Source organism: Diprion similis, chromosome 14 (genome assembly GCF_021155765.1).
Source record: "Diprion similis isolate iyDipSimi1 chromosome 14, iyDipSimi1.1, whole genome shotgun sequence".
Taxonomy (NCBI): Eukaryota; Metazoa; Arthropoda; class Insecta; order Hymenoptera; family Diprionidae; genus Diprion; species Diprion similis.
Genome location: NC_060118.1, coordinates 12174704 through 12202145, shown reverse-complemented (window position 1 = coordinate 12202145; position 27442 = coordinate 12174704). Strand labels below are relative to the sequence as shown.

Here is a 27442-nt window from a genome sequence, read left to right as displayed (position 1 = left end):
GTTTACTTTTACGGTAAAATTCTCATTATTTAGATGAAATTTAGTGGTTTTTATTTTCTGAAAATGTACAATTCTGACGATATTATGGTAAAAAGTTGAGTCCATTGATGTGTATTCCAGAAATTTCGTGACAAAGTGATGTACTTGAGAAATGGAGCTCATCGATTATAACGGCATATTAGCTATCAAATCATCCCAGAACTGTAGACGTTCTTTGAAATAGGAATATTCAACCGTGAGTGCGAGATCGGATTTATTTCCGATATGAAGGTTGTTGTCCTGACTGATGGAAAACGGTTCCCACACTGTGTCGTTGCCAAAAGCTGGAGTCGTGGGTTTCCTGGAAATATGGTTTTAACTTAGGGTTTCAAAATGACGAGTCGACTCTCATCTCTGATAGCCAAATCAGCTCACCCTTCGATAGCGAAGGACGTCCACAATTCCACCATAATGTCCACCATTTCGAAATCTTTCTTGCTCCGAGTTTTGTTGAGACTACTAAATTTTAACGTATTCGGAAATATGTATATCAGATCATCACTGTGCGATACGCCGTAGTTCACCATTGTGCCGCCATATTTGTTCGAGTGGCTCAATTCACCACGGTAGTCGAAATTGTAAAAATATTGCGGATTCACCGCCGTTGTAGACTGTTGACGGAGTGCGACGTAAAGCGGGTAGAAAAAAAAAACGTCACTCACAAGGTCTGTCAGAATTGCGAGTATCTGTCAAATAACAGAATTACAATTTGCTGCTACTCAAAACTTTGTTGCAATTGAAATATTCATCCTACCCACCACGTTTCTGTCGGCTTCGAAGTCTTTGAAGTAGTATGACTTGATGGGTTCGATCCAAGCAGCTCCCGAATCCGGTAAATAGTTCCAATTCAAGAAAATAGGTAAGACGCGGTCGAAGTTTGTCAGAAAGTCATCAACCATTGTCTCATTTTTATAGAAAGCTGATAGGAATAAAAAAAAAAGTTTGATAATAGGTTAAAAAACGAAGCACTAAACAGACCATAACTCCACATTAGATATAAAAATTCCAACACCCTGAAATGTATCGTAAATATCCGCTATAACTTTTCGCTTCATTATCAAATCAAAGACAAAAAAAAGAAAACAACCACCCAAGCTTTTGTGTACACAGTATGAGAAATCACAGCAAGTTTTCAGCTGCAAGTTGTACGAGACTTGACAACCGACACGTATTTTCAGAAGTAAGTTACTAATCATTCCTGAAAATGCTCGTAAAAAAATTTTCGAATTATATTAACTCACTTGGATAAAGTCAATCAAGCATCGATAATTTATCCGTTTGTAGTGAAATTCAGGTATTGAAAGTTTCCAAGAACAGTTGAGAAATGCAAATGATCACATGGTAGCTATGTGTACTTACTTGAAGTCGTTACTAATCCGTCACTTTGACAGACACCTGAAATCCAAGGCAAATCTTGAACCAGACCATTGCGAATTAAATTTTGGGGACTATCAGTAAGAACGGCGCCATCAATATTTGGCTCATCAGTTGGGCCCCACACGACCGACGGAAATGATTCCCAAAGATAGAATTTCGGATAAGAACCTAAAATATCCGAAACATCGACTGTCCGTAAACATTCGATCAAGGAATCCGTGGATGTATTGGAACAGCCAACATATTCGCCAAGGTCAAATGCTTGGTCGGCATAGAGGCCGCTTGGTCTGTAAGCCCATGCTGCAAGAGCGGATCCACTTCCCGTTATGTACCTGTGGAAGAGCCCTGCAGAAACAGAAAACAAGTGATTCAATACCCAGAAGAGTAACTGTGATATACTTTAAAATATGTGAATCATACTTTATCACGACGGATATGAGCTTTGATTTGTTACAATTTGACCGAAGACTCGTTACACGAAAATGGAACCTCACCAGAAGCACATTTTGTATTCGAATGTCGACTGAACTTGTTCTTACCAATTGTGACATTTAACATTGTCAGAAGATGAACTGAAGCCGCGCCTGCACTTTGACCAAAGAGCGTCACCTGATCAGGATCGCCACAAAAGTACTTGATATTACTCTGAACCCATTTGAGGGCGAGGACCTGGTCCTTCAAGCCCCAATTTCCCGAGGCCACCTTGTCACCGGTGCTCAAATATCCTAATGGTCCTAGACGATAGTTTAAGGTGACGAGAATCACATCTTTGTCGAGGAGGTATTCCGGGCCATAATTCAAAGAAACATCACTTCCGGTTATGAATTTTCCACCGTAAATGTATACCATCACCGGAAGTAATTGCGAGGTTACATTTTCGGAAAGCTGAACACAGAAACACCTCGTTAAACTTAGTCACCTCACGTATCGACTTGATTTTTATGATATTTTGATCGCCTGAAAAATTCAGCCATATTATTTCCAATCCCTACTTACTTGCAGCGTGTACACGTTCAGATACAGGCAATCCTCATCCCCTACTATTTCACCGCTAAAGACCTGAGGGCATTTGTTGGAATCGACGCTAGCGTTTCGAGTTCCGTACCAACCATTAGCTGCCACTGGATTGGCGAATCTATGATGTAAACGAATGCATCAAGAATTTATTAAAATCTGCTCCAAATAAATAAAATTTCTCGGTAAATAACTGGATTTTAAACACGTTTTGTGACTTAACCATCACTTGTTTCTCTCAAAATACCATTTAGCCATCAGCGTCATAAGCGTAGAAATTTCTTTGTCCGATCGAATTCACAGATAAGTTGTTTTTTGATTCAAATCCATGTTTTTCGAACGAATTTTAATGTTATGGTATCACAATAGCAGTAACTTGAAGAATTTCATGTATTCTACAAACCGAAGATTTCCAGTCGGTGGTTGCGCGTAAGGAATTCCCAGGAAAGCTGATATGCTTCGATTATGACGTGTCGTCCGTGTCGTACCTTGAAGTTTTCCTTGAGGTATGGACACCTGGGGTGTTTCATCAATATTCACATCTTCGGCACAAATTATAGAAACATAATTTTTAAGTACCAATACGAGAAGGAGGCATTCAATCGAGTAGCACGACACCATCGCTTCTTCTTCCGGAATCGAAGTACACTTGTAACGTGTTCGATGCGTTGTTCACAGTTTTCGACTAACGTTCCATTTCAGTCCAACTTTCATATTTCTATGAAAGTTTTTCCTAACCAATTATTAGTAACCTAATCTAACCTAACCTAACCAGACCAATTATTATACTATATCGGATATCGTCGGTCATAATTTCACATTAACTCAGTATGAATCATTATCGATGTGGAAAATTTCGAGGACACTTTTACACGTCTACTTGTGTATGTACGTATCGGTGTATACAACGCGGATTACTGGAATCTCTGTATTCCTTTCTATTAACGAATATTACGGATATACTGACGATGAGACTCGAGCGGAAAGTGCGGCAGCAACCCAAGCTTTCAACCGTTATAAGCTTTTCAACCCTTTCGCTTAATTCCAATGTCATATCTCTGTCTCTTTTCTAATAATTTCGAACGATATACATATGTAGACCTGTATTACCTTCGCACACTCATCCACGCACATATAGTCATGTATCGTACATACATACCGACGAATTACGGCCACACGCTTCGTTACGTCGCGTTAATTAACTCTTGACTATATATGTATAGGTAGTATCGTATCATGCCTATTATCATAGAACTTTGAATGATAATTATTACCGATTATACAGCATGTATAATGCTGCACTGACGATGATTATCTTCGTTGTTAGATTAAACCCTCCTCCAGACGAAGTTCCGTTGTTTGCTCTCTCTTTTAACGATCTGCAAATGTTTGTATAACCTACTCATGTCTCCTCTTTTACCATGTTTCGGCGATTTCTGTTTGACAATATATTTTTCTTGTTTTTTTTTTTTTTCTTATTCCAACCATTGTCTTAGTTTTTAGGACCGCAGGCTTAAACTGGAACTGTAGAGGTGGTTACATTAGGATGAAGTTCTTAACGTTACTTCAACGATGGGTGCGTTTAAGGTGCTTATAAAGACCCGTTGTACACCTCGAAAACGCGGGGATGCAAAACTCCTATACCGCTCAAGCGATCAGAGTGAAACTTGGGCAGTTAATGCCTTATTTTGGCAAAAAGTGGAGCAACTTTTTACTTTTTCAAAATTTTGAAAAAAATTTTACAGATTGGTTACCACCCACAGAAATTGGTCAAATTTTCATAGTTGCACTGAATGGATCGAACTGTAGGGTATGATGCCACTCGGCGGTGATGAAACACACATTTTGAGCCCAGTTCCATGAGATTTGATGGTGAAATGACGAAATGGCAGCTGATCTGGTTTTCGACCATGAAGAACACCAAAATCTCATTTTGGCGACATTTGTTACCGACATTACGCTCATGCCGTTAATGTATGCGTATAATGTCGGTAAAAAATTACCGGCAGGGATGAAAGGTCGTAAACCATGACAAACGAAACGTACTCTTGGATGTTTTGAAAACTCTCTATTCTTTCGAATGTCCTTATAAAATTTATATGATGAATGATTTTTTTCTCCCTGACGTTTCGTTACGTTTAACGTTACTCTAAAATTCATCCTCATGCTACGGTTACGACGTTGCAACCGTGGTTTCACTTCGTATTTCGAGTAACCATGGAACGTTGAGAGTCGAGCTTGGGGAATAGCTTGAATTGACCAAGTCTGATTAGTTCGGATGAGATTGCCGCGCTATTCCCGTTTCCTACGCCCTCCTCCCCCACCTCCCATCACACTCTCCCTTCTCTTTTTCATCCCCCCTGCGCAGTTTCCACCGGACGCTACTTCACTTTAACGTCGAGTTTTGCCAATTGCAACCTGCAACTGAGTCCCATGGCTAATCTCCCTTGACGTACTCTCGACGACCATTTTAGTTGTTGTCGTTGTTGTTTCCAACTGCCGCAGGGGTTGCAGGGACTCAGACAAGTGGTGGACTGCAGTTTATAAGGATGGGTAGTCAGCTGCTGGATCTGGACGCTGTGACGATGCGCTGTTTAGTCCAAGTTTGCAAGCGATATGCTGATGCTGATGAATACTACGCGACAACGTCCATCCCCTTCGAATTGCACCCTCATTTCAAACCCTCTTTATTATACAATGCATTCTGGTGCCCAAAGCTTCGTTCCTACACCCCATACTTCTCCCTGACTTTATGCTCGACACCGCGGTGATGCAGATTCTCTGCAGTAGCAGGTTGGTAAAAAAATCTGGGTAGTTTTTAATTGCGGTAAAAATTACAAGAGAGAGATCGTTTTTCGATTCTGGTTTTTTTTTCTTTTTTTTTTTGCTCGCATTACGGATTCAAAAATCATCGTTTGCGGCACAGTACGAATAGTGAGCATCGGAGTATCTACAAGAACCAAAAAAAAAAAAAAATCCGTAAACCACCCTTGCGGTAAAAACGAGATCCAAAGTGACAAAAACGGTCAAAGTTGGAGTAGAATCGAGTGACGTGGTCAAAATTCGGATGTTGACCCCTGTAACTTTTTAACCTCAGGAGTTCACAGAAGAAAACAATGAAAATTGCACAAATGGGTGAAAACGTATTGCCAAAAAAAAAAAAAAAAAAAAAAAAAAAAAAAAAAAAAAAAAAAAAAAAAAAAGACTGTTATTGAAAAGTTAACAAACTCTCGGACGTGTGTCGTTTCTTTAAAAACGGCGACGTCGGCGTCGTTGTATTGAGGGTGTGGTTCGTTAAACGAACGGGGGAAAACTGAAAACGGCGATCGTTTCCTCTCACGTCGTCGCCGCTTGGTAAAGTGTATGACTTACCGTTGTACCCGCCATTCCAGACAACGGGGAAAACTAATTCGCTCTAATTTGCGGAGGCCAGCTCGCCCTTTCGTGACCCTCCACCCTCCTCCCTCCTCCCTCCACCGATCCACCATCCTCCTTCCTCTTCCTTCCACCCTCTTTCGCTCGGCAAACTTCCATTGTGAAAACCAGCTCCGAAACCAACCCTCTTTCTCCTCCTCCTCATCCTCCTCCTCATCCTTCTTCCCTTTTCTGCTGCCCGCTACTCCATTGAAATCGTCTTACCGTACCCTACCACCACCATACTACCCTCGTACGGATTTTACATCCCACACGCGATGCCGGCGTCATACCGTCGCCACCGAGGATACCCGTCGAGTCGTAAAATTCGCGTTGTTCTCTGACACCGCGAGTGCTTCTGCTGCGGTCTCTTTCTAAAGGCACTGCGGGACTGCCAACTCTGCCCTTTTACTTTTACTCTCCTCTCCTCTCCTCTCCGCTCCTTTTTTTTTCCTTTGCTTTTTCTGCTAGGATGCACGCGCTTACATAGATTCATGTATCTTATACGTACCGGGGTGGGGGTGAAATAGTTGAATAGAATCGTCGGACGATGATATAAGAAGGGTGGTTGGACATAGAGAATGTTTTATAAGACGTGAAGATTTATTTTGAACAATTTTCGAAATCTAGATCGTTGGTCGTATTGCGAAAATGTCAAAACGCGTAGAATAGTCAGAATCGTGTTGCCTTTAATTTTGCCACCCTATCCTTTACTTATACTCTATATACACTTTTATACCTATAATACTTTGCCTTCTTGACATTCGGTTGTTTCGATTAAAAATTGGATTTTCGACTCGTTGAAATGTTGTTTGTTTGTTTTTTTTTTTTTTTTTTTTTATTTTGAATTCATCGGTTTTCTTTTTTCATTTCACAAGAATTTTACACTCGCTGTATACCGGAAAATTTTTGATCGGACAAAAAAAAATGTTCAACACGTAACTGGGATATATGTAGATCAGTTGAAATGTAAAGAAAATTTCACGGTTTTTCGACAACGAAAAGTGTGACATATTACACGAAATTATGAACTGGAATAATATTTAACCGTGTATGTAATATTCTATGTACAACAAAAAAAAAAAAAAATTTGGGCGCGTTGCTTAATTGCGGAAAGTTTCGGTTGATTATGAGTTTAGTTGAATTGAGCTGATTGTGAGCTAAGCTGAGCCAAACTGTCATTAAGTGTGATATATATACGTATGCATATGTGTGAGTACTTATAGGTGTGTAGTGACGGTGATCGTTAATTAATTAATTGTTCTTGTGCTCGACGGAAAAACTTTCGAAAGCGCGTGACGTTTTTTTTCCCGTTCTAGTCTATTTTTTTCTCCTATCTTTATCCTTCTCTCTCTCTCTCTCTCTCTCTCTCTCTCTCTCTCTCTCTCTCTCGTCACCGTCTCGGGTATGAACAATAAGATTCTTCTGCGAGGCGCTCAACGCGCCCGGACAATTTATTATTTCTCCACTTTTTAGAACTCGCTCCTGCCTGCGTTCGTAACACCAATTAACTTTTTTTCTACCACCCTCGCGCTTCTCTCTCTCTCTCTGTCTCTCTTTTCGTTTCTTCCCGTTCTTTTCCTTACACGAGCGTATGTATATAGGTAACTGAATGTACATACGTACCGCTACTTTTTTCTCGCGTCTTCTTCTCTCTTCCTCCGTAGTATTTTCTTCTTTACTTCCTGTTCATCTTCTTCTTTCTGTTCTTTTTCCTTCCCTTTTTCTCTAATTATTATTATTTCTTAGCGCGGTCAAAGAAGTCTTATTATATGTATATATATATATACACGAAATTGTTATACCGGCGGTGATGAATCGGTGGGGAGATTTTGGGGTGCAGTTATTGGAGAGGGGTGGGAATCCCCTTACATAAAGCCGAGTCCCGATCGACGTAATTAGTGTTACTTTCAACCTCAGTTATACCTTTCGCATTCGTAAGTTTTTCTCGTTTATAATATACGTTAAATTTTCTTCGTCCGGGAATTTCTGACCCGTTATAAACCGTGTGAAAAAATATATTTCACCAGTGAATTTTTTAGTGGTTAGACTAAAAAAAAAAAAAACAAATTAGCTGTCCCAGCAGGTCCACTATAGTTTTTGGATTGATTTAACCATTTTTCAATTAATTACCAAGTGAAAAAAGAAAAAAAAAACGGAATATTAGAAGTTAAATGTTGATATGACGATTTAAATGTTAGAATCAAAATTTTTTTTCGTCACGTTCGTTAACAGAAATGTGAAAAATAACACTAATTTAAAGTGGAACTGCTGAGACATTAAGTTTCAGAACGGATGTCGATGTATGACATAAGGATTACGTGAAGTCTGAGGGTCGATTTGTAGAGTTTTGGATTTAGGACATCGTGTTCATATACATGTTGGAAATTTTTTATACTTGAAACCGGAAAAACCGTTTTAAAGTACAGATCATACAATATGATTTTAAACTCAAGGTTCATACAGAACGGCGATTAATTTCTATTTTTCTTCATTACGACGAAGTTAGCCTGTAACAAACATGCAAATAACGTGTAAACGTATGCCAAGTACGTGTAGATAAATTTATAGAACGATTTGAGTGGTGAATAATATTACAGCAACGTCGTTTCGCACTAATAATCATTAAATGCAATTATTTTGGGAATTATCTAACGATAAGGTTGATTTCAAAATTCGAATAATGTGGGCATCCCACATGTGTGCCTCATCTTTATCATCTTAACCATCGCACGTTATACAAATATCTGATACCTCTCAGAATTCGGTAAGTACTTGGAGATGATGCTCTATTTACTTGTCACATTACCGGAGCGCTAAGTCAAATTGGGAAAAGATGCCGTAAAATATGTTTCAATTCTGGCCGCTTCTGGTTCCGTAGATTCGAGCTCACAAGCTTACTACCGTCGGGGATGTAGCTCCACCCGTAAAAATTGCTAGTTGGTTAATGGGAGTATCTACGACTGAAACATAAAACTTATGAAATTACTGTAGTGACGAATACACGTGAGTATAATTATGCATAAAGGTTTATCATCGGTAGATTATGACAATAAAATGTCTACATTCGAAAGGCACATCGATAAACATCGGGCGAATTGATCCTTCTTCAATTAGTACGCGACGAAAAAGCTTATCTAGTAGTTTTTCAAATTGGTTGTGAACAGTGTTCGTGAATACTTACGGAGACTATTTAAGACAATTTTATGATTAGTTGAATCCTGATTCGTATTAGCTTTCTCTGCGAATACGGAGACCGTCAACGAAGCTGAAACATGAAAATTTATAAAATAACATTTACTCATAAAGAAACATGAGTATAATTATGCGTAAAGGTTTATCATCGCTAGATTATGGCAATGAAATGTCTACATTAGAAAGGCACATCGATAACCATCCGGCAAATTGATTCTTCTTCAATAAGTACGCGACGAAAAAGCTTATCCAGTAGTTTTTCGAACTGGTTGTAAACGGTGTTCGCGAATACTCACTCTGAGCAACTACGCTCTCAGCGTAGAGTTGAAAGCATACCAAAAAGGCGATCAACATGGCGGCCACTTGCTTCATGTCGTTGAATACGTGAAAGTACTTCGGCTTGAAGAACTAATTCAGCGGCGAATGCAATTCCCAAGCCTGCAGCCGGTATTTATACCGATACTCGTATGTACCACGTGATCTTTTGAATGTACGTTTGTATTCTAAATACGTACTTGTTAGTTATTTGATCAATTTCCATCATGTGGCAGCCGAGTCAGGTATATTTGCTCTCGTTTCTTTGTCTTCCGTCTGCAAAACAGTAACGCTTGACTCTGTAGAGTTCGTACAACGAAGTCAAGAATTTTTTCATAAATTTTTATAAAATTATTGTCACACTTGGCTTATATCGAAGGATATGTCACGGAGCTCTTTTGAGATCAGCGTTGAAATCGAAAACTCGTCGAGTTTCAACAGAACAAGGCTAAAGTATGTAATCGATGTCGCGCGATACGCAATTGAAGTTTTCCAAATGTCCCCGCCTTCGTTATCGTGACGTCCGTCACACAATCTTCCTAAAAAAGTTTCAATCATCAGATATTTTTTTCCTTCTTTTTTTTTTAGTTCTCAAAAAAAAAAAAAAAAAAAAAAAAAAAAAAAAAAAATTATGCAAACGTTAAACCGGTAATCGAATACCTTTTACATAAGCATTTGTCGGTTTAATAATATTGTCTGAAAAAAAAAACACAACGAAAGAGACGAGAGAGTAAAGAAAAAAAAAACAAAAAGAAAGAAAAACATGAAACCAAATCGAAAACTTGACATTAAAAATATCCATTTATTTGCTCTTACATATCCATATGTATGTGTGTATGTATATATACAATATATACAATGTATACGTATATACGTATGTTATCACCCGGGGTGTGCAGCGATTGTCGACCTAGTTTCGACCGACCGACTGCGCCTAGCTCTCGGTTAAATTCGCTTATCGAAATCGTGGCGAGAAAAGAGTTACGCTTTAGCTTCTCTTTTCCTCTCCTTTCCTTTCCTTTCCTTCCCTTTCCTTTCCTTCTACTCTGTTCGTAGGAAACGTGGGGTTTAGTTGGGCCATTTTTATTACACAAGGCCAGTTGGCGATCGGCCATATCCGTCGCTTATTCCCACTGGATACCTATACCTTCTACTTATGTACATACATGCATTTACTCTGGTTATTGGTATATGGGTGCCTATACCGTGCAGAGGGTGCGAGGAGTCCAGATTGGGGAATTGAGATTTCAGGATGCAATCCTAAAACGTTCGTCTCTCAGTTGTATTATATACGTAGGTAAGTGATTACTCGAGTTCCAATTAGCGTCTGGGCTTGATTTTGTCTTGACAATTGATGACGTGAGTGTTTTAAGGTGTTGAATAAAAATATTTTCACATGATAAACGTGGTGATTCAATATTTCATCTAATTTTTATCGTTTTTTAAGCAGTTACGATCACTGTGTAGAGTTAGAAGGACATTGGAAAGGTGATGAACAGGTCGATGACTTGCTTATCATGTTCTTGAATACGTGATGGAAGTGCTTTGAAAATTTGAAAAAAAAAAAAAAAAAACTTGATGAGGGTATTTCAAAATTAAACGGTGCGATTATCGATATCTTGGTTATCTGATAATTCTTCAACGACAATCGTATAATATACCATTTAACAGAGTTTCAATTTAACTCTGACCGCAGTCATCTTGGTACTTGATCTCTCTCTATAGTTCAATTGGACAGTGAAGTAAACGAGCGAGTGAAACAAGGAGGTGCTGGATTTGGGCGAGAGCGAGAAGATGAGATAGATAGATAGATAAAAGGAAGGAAGGAAGGAAGGAAGGAAGGAAGGAAGGATGGACGAGGAGAGTGAGGTCGAGGGCTGCTGCGGTCGGCCACTTTTAACGAGAGTTGTTTCGAGTTGTTTCAGCAATTACGTTGGAATTACGTCGGACAGGCCCATCAGCTATCCACCATCCGCCATCCGCCACCAGTCAGTCTCCTCTTCGAACCAACCCGAGCAAACCGCGGTTGGTGAGCTTCGCTAATACCGTCCGCCATCCGACGCGACGGTGTAATACCGTTCGATAAGAGGTCCTCCACCCCCTCCTCATCCTCTTCCTCCTCTCGCACTGATACTTCTTCGTCCTGCTCCTGCTGCCGTTGATGGGCGATGTACATACGTAGGTACTCGAAAAACTGTGCAATTAATGGACGTCCGGATACAAAAAAAAAAAAGAGAAAAAAAAAACGAAAAAAAGAAGGATAACATCGTCCTTGAAACCCTCGTTTAATTCCTGATTCGATAGATCTTTGTTTCACCCTTTTTTTTTTAACCAGCCTGTGACATTGTTCTTCTGCATGGGCTCGATGAGGAAGGATCATTTTCATCGGTGAACTCTACAACTGTAGCTAAATATTGTTAAGTTTTTTTAAAAGTTTGTGTGATAGTCATTTTCTTTGGTGTTTTTAATGGACATTTGCTTGTGACGATTCATCGGGCGTAAAGTCTTGGCTAAACCATCTTCGAGAGAATGGGTTTTAGGAGATTAGAAACTGAATAAGCTTTATCGAGGGTGATCAGGTTGTATTAAGTTCGAGCAAACGACGTCTTCTCAATATCGAGAAATCAACAGCTTTTTTAGGAAAGAACTCGGTGAATTGGATTCTTTTTTTTTTTTTCTTCATGTAAAGAAAACTGTACCGTATATCCAATATCTAGATAACATTCTTCGATTTAGATTTAAATTTCAATCTACGCGTCCAATTCTGTACTTGCATTAATAAGGTTTGTCAAATTCTGTGACACGTGGTGTAATATTTTCTTCAATTATAACAAATATTACCTCAGCTATTGTATACGTGTTATAGTAAACCCTTAGCAAGATCGTTATCTTTTCAATTTCAAAAGACTCTCCGCAGTTGAGATTGAAGCTGTTCCTTCTATTCCTCGTCTTTTCAAATACATCCAACAAACCCTCGACGCAATTGTGTGTAGGCATACCCATAAAGCATACCTATAATGCATAACTTTGTGTGAGGTTATAGATTACGGAACTTGAGAGGCGTGGATTCTCATCATTGAGAACTTTTTTAAATAACCATCGTTAGGTACGGCACGTGGCTGGATCATCGCACTATTATTATAAATATGAGCTTCCAATTTCCTCTCGGTAACTTTTACCGCGTTCTAGTTATCGCCGTGTGAAACTTACGTATGTATATATGCATATCTCTCTTCTCGTTGAGACCAACGACTACGACGACGAGGAGGAAAAGGAGGAGGAGGAGGAGGATGAGGAGGATGAGGATGAGGACTTGGTGGCTTCTCTTCTCGAGCATCTGGTGAGCACTGTGATACGTAGTCTCTCTTCCCTCGCATTCTGGAAATAAGCCAGAACCTTCAGCCGCACGAAGTCAGTCGCACAAAAGCGCATCAGCACCGCCACTGAAAGCCTATTGGTCTTCTTCATCCCCTAAATTCACCGCCGTTACCGCATCTACCTCTTTTATGTACCTACCTACCTACCTACCATTTTCTTATTGTGATACCCTTATTCTTCTTCTTCTTATTATTCTTCGTTTTCTTTTTCTTTTTCTATTGTCACGAAACCTGAACGAGAGGAGGTGGTAGATACGGCTTATACGTATATATGTTGCGATCATCATCTTTAATCCTCCTTCTCATCTATCCTCTGATTTTTTTGTTTTTCACCCCTGGATGATATTGTCGACACAATGCTAATTTTATAATATCAGAATAGAACTACCCGCAAGTCAAAATCAGAACTTAAGAATAATATAATCATTAACACCCCTATAATTGGGGTGAAATCGTCTGTTCAAATTTTTTATATACGTTAACTTTAAACTTTTTTCTCAGAAGAAATATTTCGTAGTAATCAATTACACAATAACGACAGAGGTTTTGGAACGGGTTCAACAGCACATTGCCTTTAGGCTTGAATACCTGAGAGTTGCGAGGGTGGATGACGTGCCTCGAGATTGGCAAATCGTTGGTTATTGTCTCGGTGGGGGTGTTTTCATCGATTATACATAGACGTATAAGGTATAAGAGCAGCCTAATTCTGCACCCCCTCGTCGTACGTGTTCGTTGCATATATGCGCACAGTTATGTACAACAGCGGCGTTAACAATAACGTACTCTGCATCATCATCATCATCATCATCATCCGTGCTCATGCTTCAGAGGACATTTAGTTAGGCTCTGTTGGTTGGTACCTACACTGCAGAATGACCTAATTACGACAACGAAAATTTGCAGCCGTGTCCATCGATCGTATTATAAATCCAATCTTCTTCCCTTGTATAATCCGATAAATTTTTCGGGGGGTGGGGGTGGTTGATGGTGAGAACATAAACGACGAAAGACGACTACAGAGGAAGAACTGACGGGCTTTTGTTTTTACTTTGGTTATATTTTTTCCTCTTCTTCACATTTCCCTCGTTCTACCAACTCCACCCCTCCCCCCACCCTCTGCCCACCCTTTAGCGCCGTTTTTTTTTTATTATTATTATTATTATTTTTTTTTTTATATGTACCTCGATGATAAATCTCTCGCCTGTCCCATCCTCGTTGGAGGTTGCGTTGACAGATTTACCGGAAAAAATTTTCGACGCTTAACAAGACCCGCTTATCATCCCCCGTTTTTTCATCTCACTCTTTCTTTGTTGCTTTCTTTTCTTTGCACTCTCTCTCTCTCTCTCTCTCTCTCTCTCGCGCTCTCCCTCTTTCACGGTACTTCGCACCATCTTTTCTTTACTCGTCCTCCTCCGGTGGAAATAAAGTTTATGGATATTTATACATCGTGTTATTATGCATAGATGCATAATGAGAAGAAGGTGAAACAAAGGGGATGTGCCGTGGTTGAACGTTCGAATTTTCAATGGTTTTTAGATATATGTATATATATATATATGTATCGTGTATATTAGGGTGGTGCACAAAAACCGACTAATTTTTTTTTTTTTTGAGTCTCGTGTGGCAAAATGTTAGTTTTTGATGTTTTAAGAGCCCGCTCCAAAGGACAGCTAAAAAAAAAAAAATTTAAGACGTCGCTCAAAATTTTTTTAAATGTCAAACATCGTCAAAAAATTAAATTGAAAAAATTATATTTTCAGTATTTTGTTTGATTTTTAATTCACGTCGTGGTGTATTGTTATCGATTCTTTCTTGCTAAATACAAGAAAAAAAATTTATGAAATTTTAATATGAAAAGGTCGCTCGAGAAAATCTAAACAATGCACCAAAAAATTGAAAAAAAAATTATGAGCGACCTTTCAAAATTCAAATTTTTAACTGAAACTTTCGGAAACTTATTTTTTTTTTTTGTCTATAAAATTATATCGTAACGAGAAGAGAAATTAAAAAAAAAAAAAAATCGACTTTTGACGATTTCTGACGTTTTAAAAAATGCGGAGCGACCTCTTAAAAATTTTTTTCGAACTGTCCTTTGGAGTGGGCTATTAAAACATCAAAAACTAGCATTTTGTCACACAAGACTGAAAAAAAAAAAAAAAAAGTCGGTTTTTTTGCGCCACCCTAATGTATATACATATATCTCCATCTCCTATTTGGTATGTATAATGATTTCATACATCGTGATGATGATCGTTTCAAGAGTGGTGTATTAGAGAAAGAGGAAGATAAAAGAAAGAAAAAATAAGGAAAAGTAGTTATCGAGCGTTGTTCGAAATACTGATGCGTTCAGAAGAAGCTGATTGGTAAAAACGGAGATTCATGCCAGAGAGTGTCAAGTGTGGGAGATTTTGTGATCATACGTTATGTGTATAATGTATGTATATACATATACGTATGCATGCATCTAGATATTTTATATCATAACCACGGTCCTCGCGGATAAGCTTTGGTAATACCTACCCTTAGTTTGTAGGTGGTGGTGGGTAACTTGCCGCGGGAAATTCATGACGGTCCATCGATCAGCCCGGGGAACAAGACTCCTTCCTCTCTTTCCTCTTTTTCCCCTCGAAAACTGCCTCCAGGGTTACCAGACTCGAGTGAGCTGCGAGTAAGAGAACAGGAATAAGAAGCGGAGAGAATAAGACAGAGAGAAAGAGAGAGGGAGAGAGAGAGAGAGAGAGAGAGAGACTAACTTTGGAACTCGATCATTTCGCTAGCCATTAATCCACAACGATCCGTAATTTCTCTTTTTGTTCTTTTTTTTTTTTTTTTTTTTTATTTTGTTATTTTTTTCTCTGTGCTTTCTCTTCCCTTTTTACTCTTCCATGGCGGCCATTTAGGTGTGGTAGATGTTAACGAATGAACAAACCGGAAATCTACGCCCAACTTATTAACCCCTGAACGTCAGGCACCCTGTGGCGAAAAAGAAACAGACGTTATTAATTACGCGACTATCTCTGCCGCTGTCGCCTCGACCTGTAATTTACGGTGTCGCCAAGTCAAAACGAATAAAAGGATCAGGATAAAGAAGAGAAAGAAAACAGGAAGAATGAGATCTTGAGGTGTAAATATCGGATTTCTTATTTGTGTCGTTTTCTTATACTTTTGTTTCTACTTCCTTTCCGTTTTTCTATCCGTACTTTTTTCATTTATCTTTCTTCGTTCATTTCTTTCTCTTGCGACTGATGCGATTTTTATCATAAATTGGATAGGCGCGTGTTTGAAGAATGTGTTTCGAGAGATGGGAAGTTATACGAGCGATAAACGAACTCACGGTATATATATATATATATACGTATATATATATATATACGTTCTCAGACTCGAGAGAAGGATTTTATTTAAGTGTGTATTGCCAGTATAAGCGGGACGTTAAAAAGCAAAAGTGTTGAATCTTTCTCTTTTTCCGTGATGTGGTAATAAAAAAATTCATTGGACACTAAAAAATCGCAACCGAGGAAGATTCAGGCAGCGTATAGATACAATATATACATATATATGTATATACGGATATAACCGTGTGAAACTCGGCGAATATAAGCTCTTGAACATAAAACTATTTCAAGTTTCATTCTCACGAAATTACATTTGAATCCGGTTATTATTTCGTAATATGTGACAAATCGTTTTTTCTATTTGGAAGAGAAATTGAGTAAAATTTTATCGTGTATTTACTCGTGTGTATGTATATATTTTGAGATTCGTGTGACAAAATGTTAGTTTTTGATGTTTTAAGAGCCCGCTCCAAAGGACAGTTCAAAAAAAAAAAATTTTAAGAGATCTCTCCACATTTTTTAAAACGTCAGAAATCGTTAAAATCGATTTTTTTTTAAACTTTTTTTTCGACACGGTATAATTTTATAGACAAAAAAAAATAAGTTTCCGAAAGTTTCAGTTCAAAATTTGAATTTTGAAAGGTCGCTCATAATTTTTTTTTCAATTTTTTTGGTGCATTTCTTTAGAGAGTTTCGAGCGACCTTTTAATATTCATATTAAAATTTCATACATTTTTTTTCTTCAATTTAGTAAGAAAGAATCGATAACAATACACAACGACATGAATTAAAAATCAAACAAAATACTGAAAATATAATTTTTTCAATTTAATTTTTTAACCATTTTTAACATTTTTTAAAATTTGGAGCGACCTCTTAAAATTTTATTTTTGAATTGTCCTTTGAAGTGGGCTCTTAAAACATCAAAAACTAACATTTTGTCATACGAGTCTCGAAAAAAAAAAATAGTCGATTTTTCTGCGCCATCCTAATATATGAAAATTTTGCAATAAATAATTTCGTGATGCGAGCAGGTATGATTGATTACTTCATTTTGCATTGAAACGTTGGTAGAAAATTTAATCTTCGTAATGTGTAACATGGCGGATATAATATCGCGAGATACGAAACGCGCGGTTATATATTTGACAGTAACCGTATCGAATTTTTTCATCGAATTTCACGATGTCCAATGAAAATGTTGATAATTAAAACCTCTCGTTTCATTTCCAGCATTATCAAACAAACTCATTATTGTATATTGGTAATACGTTATCTATTGAAAATCAATCGTCACTGCAGTATTTACAATGACGACTTTTATTCGTAATTCCTTGCTTCGAAAAGAACGAATGTTGAATAAAACTAAAGGTGAAATTCATTGTGAATAGAATATCTTTTTTTTTTTTTTTTTTTTTAATTTTCTCTTCTAAATTTCATCAGCATCGCTTTATTAGAGCTAAGCGTGCAGTGTGTGAAAATGATCGAAATCTCTTGCTGATAAATCTTTTTCGAGAGAAAACGTTGGGGGGCGGATACAACGTCAGGACGACAACGACGCGTCGCATTATGTGAAGTACAATAAAGTAGACGGATTGACGACGCGGCGACGACGGTTCGAGGAACTGAGATTCAGAAAGTGAGTAGCTTTGTTATCCGAAAGAGATATACCAACACGCCTTCTCTATACTCACCTCGAGAGTTCTCCTACTATAAAGTGTCTATACATACCTATACATGTATATGACGGAGCAGAAGAGATAGAAGCCAGACTTGATATACGGAACTGTTCACCCATCGCTCTTGACGAAGAGGCTGGAGGACGAAGGAACCGGAAGACGCAGACGGGACGAAGGACCTTCGCGTCGACTGGTTGTCCAGATCAACCATACCTACCTACCTACCTTCTTTCTTTCTTTCTTTCTTTCTTTCTTTCTTTCTTTCTTTAGCCTTGCAGGTACGTCGACGCGTTCCGCGTTTCACGTCGCATCGCATCGCATCTCGTCTCAGTTTCTTTTTCTTCTTCTTCGACTAGCTTCTTTCCTCGCGACTTCTGCACACTCCTTCTCCAGAGAATCGATTACGCCTTCAACCCTGCCGAGATTGCAACCCCCCCTCCCCCCCTACTATCCCAACGACGACGACGTCGACGACGAGAGTTCGAGTAGTGCCACCGCCTTGGCTCTACTGCAGCGTATCTAACTTATATATATATATACATACCTTCATATATGTATGTACGTGTGCTCTTGCCGATAGATGTTGTTGGGTGTGTTACTACTGCTATGCTCTATGGTCTCCAAGCTAGACCTTTTTCTATATACGTCTTGTACACAGACAAACCGTGTTTTTTTTTTTTTTTTCTCTCTCTTTACTCACTGCAGAAATACTTCAATACCCCGTGATATACATAACGTCGCGGAAGTCAAATTACGTTCCACCTTTTCCTTATGTAATATATATTGTATAAATATGATGAGATTGATAGAAGCTATCGACTTGATAAAGGGGGGAATGAACGTTGACTAGAATTGGGACCAAATCGATCAATTTTTAACGGACGAATTGACTTGAACTATTCAATGTTTGAGAATTGGTTGAAATGAATATTTTTAGTAGAGTGAGATTTTGTTCTCACAATCAGTGATAATACGAACCTCCTTGGAATTACAAGATTTTAATTAACATGTACAAACTGTTTCCAGCTTATGTTTCGCATACGTTTTATTTACGGTCGCAGGTTGTACGCGAAATGAAATCGGCCGTGTGTGTCGAATTTTGATATCGTGAACATAGCCGTGGATTCTACCGACGCGATTCTCGCCCAAGAAATTTCACGAATCGGGGGGTAGATTCCGAAGGAGAAACTCCCTTTTCTTCCCTTTTTCTGCTCCTTCTGAATATAAGCGAACGTTAACCTAGTTCGCGGTGAGCTAGCACCTCAGTATATGCGTATACGCAAATATATATATACATATAATATGTATATATATATATATATGTATAAGGTTTCTGCGCCTTACATTTGAAAAAAATCGTTTGCCTCTAAATCGTCGGAAATGTATGCATAAAGTGATACTGGAAATTACTCGAGGCGAGGAGGTAGGCGGAAAGAGACTTATATACAGCAATTCCATTTTGTGCCCCATCTCGAAAATCCTTACACGGAAAAGAGGATGAATCATGTCTTTTTCCCCTCCCTACGCACGTGATGAGATGAAATACCTTGGGATCCCTTGGTGTATAATGAGGCAATCAGGATTTCACATGCAATGTATAGTATCGTACTTGAAAAAATTGGACAAAGTTTCGATGATATCATACCAAAACGTATGGTTTGGAATCGACAAGCTGCTTTAGAGTGAAAAGACACTTTTACAGTCTCGACCTGGTAACAGGTAAAAAAGAAATAAGAAAATTAGCGAAAAGGAGTCTAAAGAAGACAGGAGGCGAAAGGAAGAAGTGGTTTAAGCAAACGGATACATATTTTATGGGGCAATCAACGCGCTGCCCTTATCCATCGTTTGCCCAGCACTCGAGGGTTCTTCGAGTCCGTTTAACGAACGAGTCTTGTTGCAGCCTCATGAGAGGGGGGGTTGAATTCAATGGTCTCGGGGCAAACTCTTTGCAGCTTCGTGAACCCAATGGACTCCATAGCTTGGTTATCCTTTACTCTTTTACTCTCTCTCTCTCTCTCTCTCTTACAAGTGGTGGAAAAGTACGACTGTGGCAGGATTAACGATTTGTTGACACTGAGAACGGCAACCTGTAACAATTTTTTTGTTGTTTTATTTTTGGTTTTTTTCGAGGGTGTGCGCGCTGAAGCATTTCAGACTGGTCGAGCAGTGACCCCGCAGCCTGCGGAACGTGCCAACAGCCTCGGCTGTCAATGCTGGAATTAAAACGCAATTTTCTCGCACAAAGGAGAGGCGGTTTACCCTCCACCTCCGCTTCACCCTCCGGGCGGCTTCAGCTTAACGAAGGCTTCCATAACCACCTCCCTTCATACCTTACTACTACCAACACTACCACTATCGCCGTGCAAACCTTGCGCAAAACACTCCCGATGTTCCCCTTTTCGTTTGCTATGCACTTGGTGCATGGATTGCATGCGTTTCATCATTATTATTATTGTTACTGTGTCTGAGAACCTTGGTTCGAGATTGGTTTTTACCCTTTTGTTAATCCGACCGATCAATTTCACGTTGAAAAATGTCTGCGATGTGTCCTTTCCATTCTATCGTTGATACCGACTGAGTTATACACTTAGTGTCGAAATTGGCAAAAGTTGTAATCAGTTCGAAACCAACGACGGTTTTTCTTTTCATTAACGCGATCAAAAAATTAGTAGTGATGGTTAAAGCTTGAGGATAATGTGCAGCACTGACAGTAAAAAGGATATCCGATGAAAGTAGTCCAGATCAGAGGCGTTTCTTGAGGGTCGTATCGTAAATCCTTGAATATAATTAAAACTGCAAATCAGCGATGAGGGAATGGATGGAATGGAACGAGATGGATTCGAGCGCTGGGCACTGATCCCAGGGGCGGTGGTCGGCACGTGAGAGCAAGGAACGTAAAACCGGCATGGAATAAGGAAAACAGGGGATAATACGGGAATGGCACTCACGGGCAAAACGGAGGCCGCGCTCTGCCGTTGTTGTTCCTGTTCTTGCTGTCGCCGTATAACGCCGTATACCTTACCCAACGTAAGCCAGCAGGGGCGAATTTATTAAGGCTCGGTTTGGTTTTACGACTATACGTTTTACTGCCCCCCACCCACAACCACCACCACCATTCACCTCATCCTCCTCATCGAGTTCTTTCGGTACCAAAAGCGATTGTATGTACGTACCTTCATCCAGAGAAAAAGCATCCGTCGATATCCTCCTCGTCCTCCTCCTCCTCCTTCTCACCCTCGTCCTTCACTCGAGAGTACGTATTATGGGTGCTGTTTTTCAACCCAGACAGTATTAGCTCTCTTACTTTCCCGGCAGTAGTAGACTTCAGCCTTGTCCTCGTTCTCGTCAATGCTGTCCTACGTGCGCGTGTTTCAGGAAAAGGATGAGGCGGAGGTGGTGGAGGTGGAGGCGGGGGTAGGGGCGGATGATCGTTAGCGGCCATTCGAAACTTCGCACTCGAGCGTATTGCCATTCTCCTCTACCACGTCCCTCGTTCATCGTCCTTTTACACGGCTCCCCTTTTCTAGCCCCCCCTACATACATACTTCTATATCTTCTTGTCCGGAAGTTTCGACCATGTTTTCGCTACCCGCCGTCCTGCGGAAACTCATGTCCGGAACCTCCACCTACCCTTTGGACACTTTTACCCAAGACTTTTCCCGGCTATAAGTTCAACTACTCGACGTCCTGCTGCTGTTGCTGGTCAGCGTTCCGTATCGAGGCAAGTTTTTTCCCCTTTTCTTTTCTCGTTTACCCTGTTTGCTTTTTTTTTTTGGTTTCTACCCCTGCGATTCTTATGTGTACCTAGGTATACAATACCTAGTAACTATGCGTCTATCGTTGCGTTTTTGTTTCTTAAAATAATAATTCGTGAACGCTTTCACGCATGTTAAGGTCATAGTGTCCCTACCATTCATCCACCATATTTGTTTTTATTTTAATTTCCTGGATCTGGCATCGAGGTTTATTCGAGGACGCGGAGAGCATATCTTTATCCTTGTTATTACTCTATCTCTGACCGAGGTTCTTCGATTTTATGGATTATCCACTTTTCGCTCGTTTTGGGGCGGGAGTTGAGCGCAACGGGTGAGTGAAAAGGAAGGAGGCTAAAAGATATAGTATACCTATATCTATAGCTGTGGCGGTATAGAGCGAAGAGTGATAAGCGTGGAATATCCATCATGGGGGACGGTGTCAGATCATGGATGGTGGCACAGAACCGAAGGGCGAAAACCGGGCGTCCGCTCATCCGCCAACTTGTCACGATATTAACGCGCTGCTTCAGCATCGCCCTACTTCTATGTATATGGATACATACATATATACATACATTCATCCACCCTTCCCATCCATATGCACGAGTATATCACGAGAGTATAGGCATACGCCTATGCATACGATTAAGCTTGCGTCGTCCTCTTGGGGTGGTGGATTTCCATCCGAAGGAAAAAAAAGGAAAGTAAAGGAAACCAAAGAAGAGAAAATATATTCTCTCTCTCTCTCTCTCTCTCTCTCTCTTGCTTTCGTTTGGATAGACACTCAGATGCTGAAACACTGACGAATGTTATTGAGTTTAATTATTTATGTGCAAGTACCCGTGTGATATTGGAGACTGTTTTCAACCCTGCGTGGGTTCTTTGAGACAGATGATGAGAATTTGATGAATAGATTGAGTTTTTTCTTCAACTTCAATAGAAACATCATTATATATCTATCAGCCTCCTCATTAGCACACGAGCTTCAGATGATACTAGATAAACATGGTAATTGGTAGGACGTGTGTCGGTTTGACTGTACCATATTCTTCATCCGGGATTAAAGGATTTAGGAAACTCGTTAAAAGCTCTTCTTTGTCGAGACTTAGGTATTCATTCAGTATGGACTTTGTAGCAGCCCTGTGAGTGAAAAGAGTGATGTAAATGACAAAGAAAAGGAATAAAATAAAGAAAAAAAGATTTTTTTTTTCTTTCCTGACAAATCCCTGCGGCAGAAGAAGGGTATAGCATACAACACAGACCGATCGACCCGATACAACGACACCCGGGGAAAACTCTTGGCGAGATGTATCAGGATATTCCACTCAAACGTTCCCAAGGGTGGATGAGACGGGATACTTATTACAAGGGCGAGGCTTGGCGCGGTAACACGGCTAAGCGGTCAGGACTGATTGCTTCTGGGTTTTGGTCGGCATCGTCGAGTGGATCGAGGGATGAGGTGGAAAGTGACAAAGAGGGAGGGTACACGAAAAGAGCCGGGGGATTGAGAGGAAACCGCAAGCAAAGCCGGTTCCACTGCCGCCTTTTCCTGCAAGGTAACACGGTCAAAGCGACGCTCTAGGGGTTGGAGGAAGCGACGTATTCGACGGGCTGTTTCCTTCACCGACTGAATCTATCTCGCGTCGGGATGGAGAGGGAATTAGAGGGAGGGGGAGGAGCTTTTGGGATTAATCGGGGGAGCCTTCCGGCCCCACCGGAAACTGCAGGAATTCGGTTGTCCCTTCGAGACCGCACACGGCTCTATCCGCAAATCCGTTGTTGCGTGGATCAATTTAGCTGCGCAGGTTGCCACTGACTATTGCGATTGGTTCTATGGGAAATCAATTCGCGGTTGTAACTGACCCGAGTGAACTCTGTAGAGTGAATAATTTCATCGAGAAATAGAAATTTTTTTTTTACTGGCTTGCGCTGCTTTACCAACAATTTTATCGATCGAGGGTCAAAATTACCCTACTTTACCAACAATTTTCTATCCATCGATAAAATTATTGGTAAAACAGCGCGGTTTTGACCTCCGGTCGGTATCAGCAGGTGTCGATCGCTGTGGCGTTATCGCGGAGTTCAAATTTCTCACGGTTACGCATGCGCAGTAGGTAGAACCTCGTCGCAGAATCTTCCTTGCATTACTAGTATTGTGCATATTGTAGATTTCTATCAGGGTTGTTTCGGTCCTGAAAGTCTGCGGTTAATTTATTCTTATTCAAGAGGTTGTTAGCTCTCTCTCTCTCCCTATCCAATACGTGTTATAGGTATACATATATTCATCTCGCGAATGGCATAATAATTTTTATCAATGGACGGAGCGAGGCGGCTAACAGCGGCAGCAGCATAAAAACGAGACGAGAGGAATAAATGGTCGGGTGGATGGAATGAATGCACCATTACATGGATGTACGCTTTTCATAAATTAATCCTGATATTCCATCGATATGCAGGAGGGTCTCATTGAATGGCGATGGGAAAGGGCTTGATGGTTCGAAAAATGGAATAAAAACGAGAAAAGCACACAAATTCACAGAAATGTAAATCATATATTTATATCCTTATGAATCGCGACGCAGCCTCTCTTTGATGTGCTCTGTACGATCGGGGTTGAATTGCCTGACACCATTCCGGCTGGCCCCGAAACGAAGAGCAGGTAGGGGGGGGGGGGGAGGGAGGGATCATTACTGCTACTGCTCTCGACTAATTATTTTGAAAACGTACGCCACCCCCCTCCCTCCGGTTCTACGTACCTACCGCCTCTCGATTATAGGTGTGTAAGGTAGAAACGGTACTTGCCGAGTGAAATAATTCAATTGAAACTAAAAGCTTTCGAAATTTCATTCATTAGCCTTTTCATATATCTCTCTCTCTCTCTCTTTGTGTATATGTGCTCCCTTCTGCGAACCTTGCCCACCACCCCCCCTTACACTTTGCCCTCAGTTTTCGTTCTTCTCTATTTACCCCTTAAATTCTACCCTCGACCCAACCGCGCGACCGCGTTTTACATTCATTTTCTCTCTCTCTCTTCTTTTCTCTTTCCTTTTTTCTTCATCTCTTCATACCTGAAGGGGGATTACGGATATACGTACGCACCTTGAATATCATACTCGACGAGCTGATGCGAAGTTAACTCACTTAAAGTTTAATTTTTCACCCACGAACCGACTCGCAGTCATCCCCCCTCCTCCTCCTCCTCATAGAAATTTCTCTCTCTTTCTCTCTCTCTCTCTCTCTCCTTCTTCTCTAATTTTCCCTTCTTGCCGTAACGCCGTCGTTTTACAGAAACTACTCTAAACCAATTTCGCCCGCTTTGCCAAAGCGATCCTGGAACTAACAGCTGCAACAGAATGTGGCCCTCTGGCTTTTCACACTCCTCCTCCAGGGCTTCTACGACGACGCCCGAGTTCCATGTAACACTAATTTGTTCATTTTCCTGTCTCAATATCGGACCGAACGACCGACCGACCAAACCATCCACCAAGGAAATTAAACAATCGGCGAAAAGTGGCGCGCATGCCGCCGACGAAGAGGCCTAACGAATTAACCCCGCCGTTTCGCCTCGCTGCCTGCCTGAAACCCTTTCTCTCTCGCATCTCGGCTTTATTCGTGATCCCGATCCAGATCCAAACCCTATACTCACCCTTCCTCTTCTCTCATCTCCTTCCCTCTCCTTTCCTCTCCTTCACTTTCCATCCCTCACACGAGCAGGGTTTTATACACTTACACAGGACGCTGCTCTCTCGAACTCCCGAGTTATTCAGGAACAAACTAAACTCTCCTGCTCTTTATAATAATTACGTTACCTCGAGCTTTGAAAGTTTTTTTTAAATATTCTATAACTAAGGCTTGATAATAATAATAATAGTAATAATAATAATAATAATCCACGGTTAATGTAAAGAAATCGATGTTCCTCCGCGAGGGTGGAAGGTTTATAAAAGATATTTTGAAAAAAAAAAAAAAAAAAAAAAAAAAAAAAACTCAAGCTTATTATTCTTCTGTACAAACATTGATGAATGATAATTAACGCGCGATGTGTAGTAAATTTCTAAGTGATAGAATTTATCCGTATAGATAATTACTGCGGTAAAATTTGGGGGATAAAACGAATGACTGATCGAATAAAAAAAAAAAAAAAAAAAAAAACACAAATAAAATTGAAAAAAAAAAAAACGAAGGTTAAGAAATAAAGCTCCGCTGATTGGTAGAGGGAGAGAGAGAGAGAGAGAGAGAGAGAGAGAGAAAAGAAAAGATAAAAAAGGCAACGACGGCGGATTGCCTCTGGAAGTCGAGGGAGAAACGAACCAGCAGCTATACAGCAGCTGGGTAAAGCGGTAATAAATATCTCGTAGATTTTCAAAGCGGCGACGGCATCCTGGCATCCTGGCATCGCGGCGTCCTGGCGTCCTGGCGTCTGCAGGGGTTGGGGGAATCCGAGAAGCCTAGCAAGAGTGCAAATAAGATTAGGCGTCGGTCTTGGGTTGTTTCTCCTTGCGGGGGGTAGCGGTGGTGGTGGTGGGCGGATGGGCAGTTTCTTACTCAAGGGAAAGGAAAATGGGAAAGGAGGAATTCGAAGGAGAGGAAAGGAAAGGAGGCGGGATCAGGAAATAGGAATAAAAGAACCCCCGCCTGCTGCTGTTGCTGCTGCTGCTGCTACTGCTGCTGGAAAAAAAAGAGAGAGAAAATAAAATAAAGGTTATTTATTGACGATGACCGAACGAAGGAACGAACAAGAACAACGCCTAGATCCTAGATGCCTGACGCAACACAACCGACGGAAACACCATCACCGTACATAACCAACGACTGGCAATTTGTCCTACCTAAACGCTTCTCGTTTTTCACTTTTCCTACCGCTTGGTGGTTGGTATTACAGTCGCCAAAACGATGTCAGAGGTACAAGAGCTGAGAATATTCCCTTTTTCGTTGACCTGAACCTTTCTCAATGTACCGTAGCAGGTGTTCCAATTGTTGACCTCTTTTGGTTGTAACTGTTTGATCCTAAGTTGTTAAATTACAAAAAACATAAATTTCTAGTGTCTAACCCTATGATAATCGGTTTTAGTCGTTAAGAGATTCAAAATTTGTGCCGTAAATTGATAATTTGTTTTTTTTTTTTAAAGAAAAGGGTTAGAAAAATTCGTCTTTGAACGTGTCAATGACTTCTATACTTATAAGAATTACTTTATAGAGTTATTGATGATACAGATTTCGAAAAACGTTTTCATTCTCATTTTACGATTCACGATTACAATCGATCTCGAATTCCCTCGCTGTATATCGTGATTGATCTTATGAAGAAAGACAAGTGAAATCCAATGGGGTGGTGCTCTACGTGGTGTGTATAGGTACTTGATTTCCCACGGGGTTCAAGTTGGTAGTAACGTTGCGTTATCGCAACGAAACATTGGAGAGTTAAAGTAAAAAAAAAAAAAAAATCACCGTTTTTTCAATTTTAGAAGGCCTGTAAGTGTTGAATTATCAAAATATGAGCTTTTCGTTTTTTTTTTTCTTTTTTAATATTTCACGGTTTTCAATCAGTTCATCACGTCATATTTTTTCCCGAGATTCGAGGATGATCAGTATCATCAGTTTAAGTATTTTTCATACCATGGTTATTATTATAAAATTAAAGAAACATCACAACACGAAGGTTAAATTTTTATTATAAACAAAACGTGGTTTCAAATGGTTTCAAAAAATTCGCAGTAAATATCAGCTTACTTTCTCACCAACACGAACTCCGGAACCTCTTTGGACGATGGCAATGAAAAAATAAATAAATAAAAAAAAAAAAAAAAAAAAAAAACAAGTTCAAAAAATAAATAAATAAATAAATAATAATAATGACAATGATAATCATAACCATAATAATATCAGTCAGACAGGGGGGTGCAAACAAGGAGCAGAACTACGAAAGCTTCGCGAATCTTGAC

At 39.9% G+C, this 27442-nt stretch overlaps 2 protein-coding genes across 3 annotated transcripts in view; one reads left to right on the top strand and one right to left on the bottom strand.

Annotated features, from left to right (window-relative positions):
- Window positions 1-27442, top strand: part of LOC124414724 (hemicentin-2) — a 142551-nt gene that overhangs the window by 44766 nt on the left and 70343 nt on the right. The gene's annotated exons all lie outside the window — the stretch shown is intronic.
- Window positions 153-3051, bottom strand: LOC124414725 (esterase E4-like). Its single transcript, XM_046895761.1, has 7 exons — window positions 2834-3051; window positions 2413-2551; window positions 1956-2301; window positions 1399-1761; window positions 798-958; window positions 415-725; window positions 153-340 (listed from the first exon to the last, which is right to left on the bottom strand). The coding sequence occupies exons 1-7, from the start codon at window positions 3049-3051 to the stop codon at window positions 166-168; spliced, it is 1713 nt and encodes a 570-aa protein (XP_046751717.1). The 3' UTR covers window positions 153-165.

What these genes read in the sequence shown, in the direction of transcription:
- LOC124414725 (XM_046895761.1), bottom strand. Translation starts at nt 3,051, where the DNA reads ATGGTGTCGTGCTACTCGATTGAATGCCTCCTTCTCGTATTGGTACTT. An exon ending in AATGTTAAATGTCACAATTG is followed by an intron (nt 1,762 to 1,955) that starts GTAAGAACAAGT and finishes CTGTTTCTGCAG; the next exon opens with GGCTCTTCCACAGGTACATA. An exon ending in ACGTCCTTCGCTATCGAAGG is followed by an intron (nt 341 to 414) that starts GTGAGCTGATTT and finishes CCATATTTCCAG; the next exon opens with GAAACCCACGACTCCAGCTT.